General features: G+C 35.0%; 1 protein-coding gene across 1 annotated transcript; it reads right to left on the bottom strand.

Annotated features, from left to right (window-relative positions):
- Nucleotides 1-3632: 3632 nt before the first annotated feature.
- On the bottom strand, nucleotides 3633-9717 carry LOC140828959 (KH domain-containing protein At5g56140-like). Its single transcript, XM_073191854.1, has 7 exons — nucleotides 9412-9717; nucleotides 8488-8573; nucleotides 5872-6017; nucleotides 4961-5080; nucleotides 4753-4869; nucleotides 4288-4431; nucleotides 3633-4197 (listed from the first exon to the last, which is right to left on the bottom strand). The coding sequence occupies exons 1-7, from the start codon at nucleotides 9522-9524 to the stop codon at nucleotides 4048-4050; spliced, it is 876 nt and encodes a 291-aa protein (XP_073047955.1). The 5' UTR covers nucleotides 9525-9717; the 3' UTR covers nucleotides 3633-4047.
- Between the last annotated feature and the right edge of the window lie 1904 nt (nucleotides 9718-11621).

The raw sequence follows: 11621 nt of genomic DNA, 5'->3' as shown, positions 1-11621 counted from the left end.
CGGGGTGGGTTGTATGCTACGGGAGCTACAGATTAGGGATGTGTTTTTCCTGGCTTGACCCACTTATTTTTACCCAAAGCGGGGAAGTGTTCCAGATCACACGTGTCAAATCTTTTCAATATTTTATATTAACATTTCTTATTTATTTATTTATTTATTTATTAACGGGTTAGTATTATTATTATAAATGATTTCTTTTAAATATATTTTTTGTTTTACGTTTAAAAAAATATATTTAAATATTTTTGACAAATTATTTCTATAATGATTTTTTAAACAATATGTGACGCAAAACATAATAATTAGAAAGTGAACACACGTGAGAAGTATGTCGGCAAAATTATTATACCAATTAATTATGACTTCTTTTTTGTCTCTCGGAATTTACGAGAGGAATAGATGATACGGGAAGAGTCCGTTGGGGTAGTTTTGGTAGGTTACGGAGTTACGGACTTCTTCAATACACAGTTTACAACAGCTTAATCCCACCGTTATTAAGGTAAATAACGTTTGACTAAAATTAATCGTGTTCCTAATTTGATTATGTCTTGTCGTGTTACATGTAGATCAAGGATAAAGTAAAATATATTGAAGAATGACAAGGATCCATTAATTTAGTTAGAAAACAAAAAAGGAAAAAACAAAATAACAGATGAATTCCATAATTCATGTGTATTGATTTCAAAGATGACACTGAGAATAAATACACAAATGAAGTAAAACAGATCTCGACATATATCTAACAATTTCTGTTTTATGGTTACAACCATTTTAACAACTTCAAATCTTATCAATAGATATTGGGCTTTAGCTTGATGGGCCAATGTATGGGCTGGTCTTCAATCATGGGCTTCCAATACTTTAATTTACTTAACTTGGCCCCTCAAGCTGAGCAGGGGTGAGCAAACCACTCGAAGCTTGGATCGTAAACGAACAAAGACAGCTGCTGTTAGAGCCTTAGTGAGAATGTCAGCAGTTTGATCAATCGAGGAGACATGCCGAACATTCAGAGACTTAGCTAAAACTTTTTTCCTTACAAAATGGAGATCCAACTCAAGATGCTTAGTGCGAGCATGAATAACAGGATTAGCACTTAATGCGATAGTGCTCAGATTATCACACCATAGAATAGGTTGATGTGATGAAGTGACATGTAATTCTGATAGAAGACACTTAATCCATAATGATTCAAAAGTGGCATTGGCCAAACTTCGATATTCGACTTCGGTACTTGAACGAGAAACAACCGTTTGTTTCTTGGAGCTCCAGGAGATGGGAGAATTCCCAAGAAACCAGCAAAAACCAGAAACAGACCTTCTATCGTCAGGATCATTGGCCCAATCGGTATCACAATAACCTTTCAAATTAAAAGACGATGCAGAATCCAAACTAATACCAAAGCCAAGAGTGTCGTTGATATACCGAAGTATGCGTTTGACAGCTTTCCAGTGTGTATGGAGAGGAGCTTGCATAAATTGACAGACTTTGTTGACGCTATATGCAATGTCTGGTCGGGTGATTGTTAAATACTGAAGTGCCCCAACTGTGCTTCGATATAGTGTGACATCTTCAAAAGCATCACCGTCTCTGGAGGATAACTTAACTCCCCTGGACATCGGAGTTGGTAAAGCTTTTGCATCACTCATCTTAGTTTTGGCAAGTAATTCTCGAGCATACTTTGTTTGATGAAGGAACAAAGAATGATCAGTTGGATAAAGAACTTCAATGCCTAAAAAATATGAAAGATCACCAAGATCTTTAAGAGAGAATTGAGTATCCAGCTGCCGAATTAACTCGTTGATGTGATCAAGATGACTTCCTGTTATTAATATATCGTCAACATATACAAGAACATAAAGAACATAATCAGAAGCAAGTTTGATAAACAATGAAGCATCAGCTTTGGAAGCAACAAATCACATGGTTAATAATGCACTTCAGAGACGATCAAACCACGCCCGAGGAGTTTGTTTCAACCCATAAATTGCTTTGTGTAAATGGTTAAGTTATCCTCCAGAGATGGTGATGGTACAAAGGGTTTTCCATGATAAAACTTCGAGACCAAGGCCCCGAATTCCTGCAAGGATTTGAATATTCCATAGAAGATAGTTATCATCACTGAGTTTTACAGAATTGATTTGGTTGGCTGGATTGATGAGAAAGACATTGTAATTAGGATTTGAATGAGATTGTCAACTGAAACAGAGGTGGTAGCCATTAAAGGCTCTGATACCAAGTTAGAAAACAAAGAAGGAATAAACAAAATGACAGATGAATTTCATAATTCACGTGTATTGATTTCAAAGATGACACTAAGAATAAATACACAAATGAAGTAAAACAGATCTTGACACGTATCTAACAATTTCTGTTTTACGGTTACAACCATTTTAACAACTTCAAATCTTATCAATAGATATTGGGCTTTAGCTTGATGGACCAATGTATAGGCTGGTCTTCAATCATGGGCTTCCAATACTTAGTTTACTTAACTAATTTAATGACAAATAATAATAACAATTTAGTTTCTTTTAAAAGATTGATAAATTTAATATATGAAAATTCGCTTAAAATAGAGTTTGGATGGAATCGATGTTTTCATAATCGGACTGGTGATTGAACCGGTCTATCTTAAAAATACGGTTTCATCGGTTGAAATCGGTTCAACTGAACGGTCAGACCGGAAAAATGTTATATAAGATAAAATAATAATATAATTTTAAATTTCAGAAATCTTAAATGTGTAAATAAATAAAATATATAATTATCCAAGTTTAAAATCTAAACAACAAAGGTATAATTAATCAATATGTCTTATATGAGATGGTCTCATGAGTTTATATCTGTGAAACGGATCGATCAGGTCCATATATACCGTCAGAAGTAATTTTTTTTTGGCATGAGTTTGGTCGGGTCGGATCGATCAGGACTTGGGATCGCAGATTTTGACGATGAAGAAGAAGAGGAAGAAAAATCTTGAACGTAAAATCTCATCTCTGCCGCCATATCCGTTGAGCATTGGACATTGTTTTATCCCCTATGAAGAATAAACCTATTTTTGCTCTCTCAGTAATATATGTTGGTATAAAGTTTGAGGACAAAATTGTGGTGTGTTCCTTTTGCTCCTGAGTTCCTAACGTATTCTGCAAATAGACTGTAATTTTAGTTATGATTACATTACTTGTCTTTATCTTATGTTTTCTACTTTTATTCCACAATTTTTTTTTTACCACAAACAAGAGCATGAATCCTATACGGCTGTTGAACATGAACATAAGAGCAGTCAAAGACAGAGCCCAACTCGAATATTTTGTTTAACTATTCGAATTTCTTGTTTGTTTATTATTCAAATCTTATATTTATATTTAAATTCAATTTACATCTCGTACCGTCTTCTTCTTTTTTTAATCATGCCGAGTCATTCTGAGTTTTCCGAGAAAATTCCAACATTTTGAATAGTTAAATTACTAATGGAATCGGCTTGAGTATGGCATTACTCGACATAGAGTCATGGGCACTCCAACCTTTGTGAATAAGTAGAAATAAACTAGTAAATGGTTGCTAAAATGCAATGTATTATATAACAAAAGATAATACAGATACTTGCTCCCAAACAAAAAAGATGATACAGGTACCAGAATAACTGTAGTACATTAATCCACTTGATTCTCTTTGGAAACAATTTCAATCCACTCCTGGTCAGTGTTGCAACAACTAATACTGGCCTTAATTTATCAAATACAGCACAATCAACTCCCCACAAATTCCATATTTTCAAAACTCAAGTCACAAGCATACAATAAATGAAACAATATGACAATATTTGAGCAGAGGAATACTCTGACCAAACTGCCTACGCAACATACATACTCAAGCCCCTCGATTAAAGATCCACTAGAACAATAATATATTGATATTATATCGAACCCCGGGTATAAGAAAAGCACATGCCAGTGCCGTCATGACTGCCAGAGGCATAAGGTAAGCACACTTTTGGCAAGGGAACTGCTGATTTTTCAGCATTAACAAACTTTATGCAACCAAAGGTTACCCCCGAGTTTTTGCCCTTTTCATTCCAAGGCTGCTGTTGAAGGGGGATACAGAACCAGACATTTGAGAGCCTTCCTCCCGAAGTGTGCCGTTGAGCATTGCAAGTTCTCGTAGCTGCTGCTTCTTATAAAAATCTTGAGATTCATCCTGCATTAAGTCATGATGAATCCAGGACAAATACATACAGATAAAGAACTAAATCCCATATCTAGTGCTTGGAAAGTGGATGTAAGTTACCATTGGCTTAAGCAAATCTTCTAGTATCTCACGTGCCTGCATCAGACGCGCATCTATTATCTCAACTGGAAGTTCTGCCTCGACAAGTATGTGAAGAGGTTCGTTAAGATGCTCATATCCTGGTTTTCCCCTCATTGCCTCTTCCTTCAGATCAAAGTGTCGAAAAATGTTACTTAAGCTAATTGCAAACAAAATAGCTCACGGAGAAAGATGCAAAGTGCAATATAGCTACGATTAACATGAATCAAAGCTCAATACTCAAATTTTGACTAAACAAAACAAAAAATATGCTGTGGGTTAAACTAAAAAGATGAATGATATTTCGAAAGACGAAATTCATCGTCAAGCAGCATATAAGAAGTTGTTCTATAAAAAATTAAGTTACTGAATCAATACACTCTTTGGCAGACAAATCAGACAGGATGAAAACACATGTACAAGGGAAAAAAACATAACCAAAATTACCCTCACGGGATCCTTTATGCTGCCACGGCCTCTGATCAGAACGCGACAATCAGTAGTTGCTTCAACTCGCTTCAAAGAGTTCCCTCTTGGGCCAAGGAGACGACCGACAAAATTGAACTGCAATAGAAGACATTATATCAAGTGACAAAATATGCCTAAAAATCAGAGATATAAGAACACCATTTAGAGGAAGAGAAATGAATGGTACATTAGGATATTGATCCACTGGAACATCAACACGTATGGTTTGCTTGACTATAAGACCTGATGAGCTACCCTGGGAACCAAGCCAGTTCTGTGTGGAAGAGGGCAGCACCAAACTCGACATCTGCAAGTTATAACTCCAAATGTTGTAAGAACCAACACTAAAATGGTGAGAAGATGATCCCTTTCTTTGAATGCGTACATTGTTATTCCTCATAGATTAAAATATGTAATGTTTCCATATTATAAGAACCGAGATAACCAAAAATTCAAAACACACAAGGCACAACTGCAAAAACATATATAATTTAAAGATTTAACTGATGGAACATCCCTATGCATGCTTACATCCAAGCAGAAGTAGACTATGGAACAACAAATTAATGGATACCCAACCCAGTATGATAATTCATATTAAATGAACTTACACACTCAAATAGCATATCATGTAATACAAAAAATGAGGGCTCCAATAGCAAGCTAGTGGAGGAAAGGTTAAGCATCTGTTAGAAGTCAAACAAAGATGTTGGATAATAAAAAAAATAAGCATGCCAAAATCTTTCTGGGAGTCGAAATAGGATGGATATCAAACCACTGTGTAAGTGGCCTCCCTTTCAGGTAATCCAGAGACAATTAGCAATAGCTATTAAGATAAGTCGCATATCGAATGCCAGATTACTGCAACAGAATGACTCCAACTAATATTGTGAAATTCCAAAATCAATGTGTTCAGCTAATCCTACGACATTCTTGAAATTGCTAGCTTCAAACCACCTGTCATGAGACGGTGGGAACTTTAAGTTATATGCACCAAGATGGAATAACGAAGTCAGAGTGAAAGTTAAAAGTTAACTTTTCTAAAAAAGTAAAAAATTAGATCAAGTAAATGGTTATGTTAACGGTCAGTATCCATACTTCTGATTGAAATGGTGATGCCCATATGCTCACATTAGCTCCTCCATTTGAATATATTCCTCCTGAAGCCAGGGGGCTTGCATGTTCAAGCCCACTTTGTTCTAAAACTGATGCATTCCCCAACAGTGCAGATACACGCAATATTTCTGCTTCAAAAAGGTCAATTTCCAAGAACAAGATGTACCAGTTAGCATTAGTTAAGAAATTAGTGAGCACTGACCACAATATGGACTTACAAGACCTATGTCAACAGGTTAGTTAAAATCATTACTCCCCACAGTAAAGACAAGGAGATCTAGTGAAGTTAAAAGCTGTAGTAAATCTCCAATTGACCAAATCATAGATATTAGACATCAGTAGTCCATTCATGGTAATAGATAGACCAGGGAGAATAAAATCAATAAAGAACACAGTTTTACCCCTGGGCTTTCAGAAATCTTGTTCAAAATTTAATCGAATAGCTAGTGACTCTATAATGTAAAATATCAAAAAGGTACCTCCAGGACCTAGGAGTCCACTCAGACACATTCACATGGATTGAAAAAAATAAGAGGATAAAGAATAGATGAAAGGATCACTTCATAAATCAACTGACATTTGATTTCGGCGACCGAGAATGGAAATGTCATCCTAAAGAGGTTTGCCCACTACTTTACTCATACAAAGTCCAGACTTACAATCTTTACTGTTATCAGAACATTAACAAAGAGTCTTACACACAGGTATACCGTTTTTGTTTGTTTTCAAGCTTTATAATCATGCACCCTAAAGCAGAATCCAAGAAAAGAACTTTTAGAAGATACAGTTTTAAAGACAACAGATTCTACATTTCAGGGATATTTCATTACACTATTTTCGACAGAATAAACACTAAAAATAAAAACAAAAATAAAGAACTCCAACTAATTAACAACAAAGCATTAGAGATGCTTGGACTGCATGGAATCCGTCAGTCTTAACTGTCCTCCAGAACCAAGACAAGCCTCAAAAAATATATCCCAGCAAAAAGAAATCACAGGCAAAAGCATTTACGGAATAATAGATACTTGTGCACTGACAATTGACAAACCTAAGCCGACAGATAATAATTTGATAAAACCACACAATCAGCAATGATAGCTCCATGAATTATTTGAATACCACATACATGCACATAATTTAAGGCAAGTGGGATGGACAAATAAAGGTTGAATCCAAAAAAGCCGATAGACCTTAGGAAGCAGTTGTACTTTGGCAATGAACTGTATTCACCCAGATATTCCATTCTCTAATCACTCCAGCAATGAAGTTAACAAAAGGCAATGTATATTTTGCAAATTCGATGAAGTTGTATCAAGGCCAGTTTGTACTAAATAATTTATCCTTATTATGTCTTGATCAGCAGGATGGAGAGAGAAATTCAATGGATGGATGTACAGAATAAACAGGTTGTGCAACAACACAAGGACAATAAGAATGTGTCACCAAGTATAAGGTCAGCTGTACATCCACATCACACAATCATACAACCATTTCAATCATAATTGTGCCTAAAATTTTCCACTCTGCCCCTCAATCATTTAATTGCTAATGCATCCTTCTTTTTTCTGATCATTTTATGCTAGCTGTTTGGGTCTTACTTTCATCTTGTTCTTTTACCTTCCCAGTAACTTGAGATATCAATATTCCCATATAAAATCTAGTGTCTTTCAAATAGATCGTAACAATCACCGTCCGCGCATGCAATGGCCTCCGACCACAAAGTCAGAGCTTAAAATTCACCAGCTATATGGTCACTGATGAACATTGAGCATATTGATCTATACTCAATCTCAGGTGAAAAAAGTTCTTACTCGATCTTGTGGTATTTTTATTTGATTTTTCAGAAAGGGACATTAAGAGACATTGGTCAAAATGAAATGTCTAGTGAAATATTGATTCTACCAAGCTTTCCAATTGCTAAGTACAAAGTTTGGAACTGATGGTCACAGTTGTTCCTAGGTACTTAAGACGTGGATAAAGATGGATGAAATGTGATGACCTTTGACCTCCACCCCCGGTAAATGTTGCATCCAGTGCATATAGACCCAAAAGATAAACTATTTTTCATTATTATCATTAACATTCCACAACAGATCATGTGCTCTCTAATCTGAACTAGTAAAACAAACCGGTAAGGAGCTTATTAAGTCCTACTGTTGATAACCAGAAGTTGTTACTTCTGCATAAAGCCTAATAGACGTCAAAATCTCTATTTTTCAAGCTCTTCTTTGAAATAAACATGAGTAAATCTTATATGTAAAAGTTAAATTTAAATTTAAAATGATAAAAAACAGGAATTTCTTATGCATGATTCGAATCACTGGAGTTAGACTCAAGGTAATATCTACAATCTCCCACACCCTTCCCAAAAGAGATTTTTTCCTTTTTATCAAAAGCTAGTTTCGTACTTATAATCGTTACTCTGATGAGACATGGTGCAATCCAGTATTGGCATGAAGGAGAAAATGTACTCAAACCATATACACAGAAAGTGTTCCATTTTACACGTTCTAATATCTAAGGTGGCAATGAGATTGTTCAAGGATGTCTATATTATTTTTGAACCAAAGATACATGTGGAATTATTTATCTCACCTTGATTCAGTAACCGGTAGATATTTGGTAGCACAGCCATAAATGGATTGAGTTTGTTCCTTTCTGCAAACAACTCAGATAAATACCTGACGAATTGGAAACCATTAGGTGTCAGCATTAGCAATAGTAATGTAAGAAAGAACAAAAGATGACCCAAAAAATGATTAAATCACCAACATCTGCTTTGAACTTTTATGCTTGGATAAAAATAAAGTGATTCAGTTCACACTTGAGGATTAAAAAACACCACAGGAGAAGAAAAATCCTGCATCAAATTACTGGTTGAGTAAATCGACATTCATGTTCCCGGTCCAGCCCCGGAGGTCTTTGCTAAGTTTTTTTCATTTGTAAAATTTTGCTGAATGTAAAGACTATGGATGTTATGGATTCTTATTCTAATTGACTTCGTTTTTTGGAGCATCCAGGGAGACTGGAGAAAGGTTTGGTCCCATTTCCTAGCATGTGGCAAAAAGACAAATGGATCAAGTAACGTGTTCCTTTGACCAAGGAAATAATCTCTTATCGGAATGGCTACTACTTTTTTCTTTCTCCCAGTTTCCCCAAAAATTGATTCAGCGGTTGCATAACAATCTTTATTCGAATGACCACACAAATGATTCATGGGAATAGGATTAAATATAAAGTCTTATTCTTTGCTCATCTCAAAGTTAAATCTAAATTATACAAGGAAGATGATAATCAAATATCAAAAGAATAAGAAAAACTCACTGCTTATCAAACATGATTCTACTTAATATAGAAACAGTCTGAAAATGAATATCCATCAAGAGCTGACATCACCGACTCAATCACATAAACACGGATGCAATCGAGCCACATATTTCTGAAAGATCTACTGTAAAATTCAACAAAAACCAATTGATACAACAAACACAGCACTGCAGGCAGGAAACCGAAAATTACTTTTCCTGCTCCACTATAGCAGAGGCGGAGCGAATCCCGGCAGCCGCGGAGATGTGTGGAGAGTGAGGTGCGGATGGAGACGGTGAGTACGCCATGTACCTGCCAGAAGACATCGTTCCCGGCGGCGATGATGACGACCGCGGCGAAAACCCAACCACAACCAACACACAGCAGACTATACTGTATCAGTCCGAGCAGGCGGCAGATTTATGGGGTAATAATTGAATGGAGGGTAGGGGTAGGGGTAGGGCGTCGGTATAGCAAAAGCTAAACGTGGAAGGGGGAAGAAAAATGTGACTGAAGGGGTGCCTATTTATTCAAGTGATGGAAACAGGTAATTGTACTGCTCTTGTGTTGTTTTCTTACCGCCGTGACCTGATTTGCCACTCCTAAAAGGAAAGGTTAAATGTTTGTGAAATTTATGTTAACATTGACCCGAATTTATATTATGTTTTTACACTTTAAATAAAAATTTATGTGAGATGATCTGATCGGTCATATTTTATGAGACGAATATCTTATTTGGGTTATACATGAAAAAAGTATTATTTTTTATTATGAATATAGGTAGATTGACTCGTCTCACAGATAAAGATTATGAGACCGTTCCACAAGAAATATGCTCTACACTTGACCAGAACAATTTGCATAAAAATAAACACGAATTCGAGTAAAAACAAACATATATATCCAAATAAATTATTATTATTATTTTATTAAAAAAAATTATTGGAAGTGTCTGATGTGTTTAATTGAAAATAATATATATTAGTAAGAAAAAAATAAATATAAACAAAGTTTTTAAATCTCGTGCTTATTAGAGCTGTAAATAGTGAGAGAGCAGAGCCGACATGAAAATTATTATAATAAATAAAATAATGAAATAAGCAAACGAAGGCAATTTATGCATGACAAGTAATTCGTGTTTTATCATTTCAAAAATATATTCAAAGAGAGACGAAAACTGGGCTGGCCCGTTTGGGCCTCAGCCTCCCTCGATCATCGATGATTCGGCCAACGATCTTTTTCTTTGAAATTTCATGTTCATACATTTTGACACGTTTTATTATCATTCTTTTCCCGGCACACCTCCATTTTTGTTTCTATTATTGACTTTAGGAGGAGCGATTTCCGCATGACTTTGGGTACAATATGTTAGGGATGGATGAGGTTTGTTATTCGTGTTTGAATCAATGTATTTGAATTGAAGATAGATATTTGATTTATAGAGTGGTTTGACGGATGAATATCATGTGACAATCATATTAGGTTGCGATTGAATTGTTGTATTTCAAATTTCAATAATGTGAGTTCATGGTCTTGTTTGAATGAATAAAATTAAAATGATTTCATAAGATTCGGTATAATTTATATATAAAACATTTTCATGAATCGAATATCACTCTCAAAAACAATTCTATCTAAGATCAGTCCTCCTGATTTTTCATATTTGAGATATTCACAAGCGATCGTCGTCACAAATAATCATGGGGTGAGGTCATCATTTGTATGGGTAATAGTGACGATTGTATGACATCTGAGTTTTTATTAGATCAACTTTAACGGCAAGACACATCCATATACAACCATATTTATAAAATGTATAAATATACTAAAATAAAATTTAAGAGATTTGTTATGCTTTCGCAATATTTGTATATGATTTTTGAGTTACAATAGAATATAAATCGAATTTATTCCACATATTGTAGCATATATTCTCCTTTTCTAAATGTGAAGATTAAAGAGGAAAAAATGAAAGTAAAAGAAGGCTAATTTTTTTAAAAATCGATCAGAATATTTTTTTGGTTATCTACCGACAACTATGCAGTGAATAAATTTATTTATTTGGCATAAAAAAACAATGTATATCAAGAAACGAGGTTGTTTTAACATAACAAAAACTATACGTAAAACTAGTGGGAACATAAGATTCACGGTCATGTTAACTTGAGCAATTAAGCCCAACATTGCATCTTGAATTTGACATACTCCATCTTTGATAAAAATCTCACCTCCTTTGCTCCACACATGTGGTTGCTGCAACCAATGTCTAAATACCACGTGTTTTGTTGAGTATTTTCCTTCACATGACACACCATCAAAAGAGACAACTCTTCTTCCTTTTCTACAAAGTTAATTTGATCTACACTTTGACATTCTGATTTATAATGGTCATACCTATGACATCTGAAACATTCAACATTGGA

The sequence above is a fragment of the Primulina eburnea genome, chromosome 4 (genome assembly GCF_022965805.1).
Source record: "Primulina eburnea isolate SZY01 chromosome 4, ASM2296580v1, whole genome shotgun sequence".
Lineage (NCBI taxonomy): Eukaryota > Viridiplantae > Streptophyta > Magnoliopsida > Lamiales > Gesneriaceae > Primulina > Primulina eburnea.
This window is presented reverse-complemented; position numbering and strand designations above follow the sequence as displayed.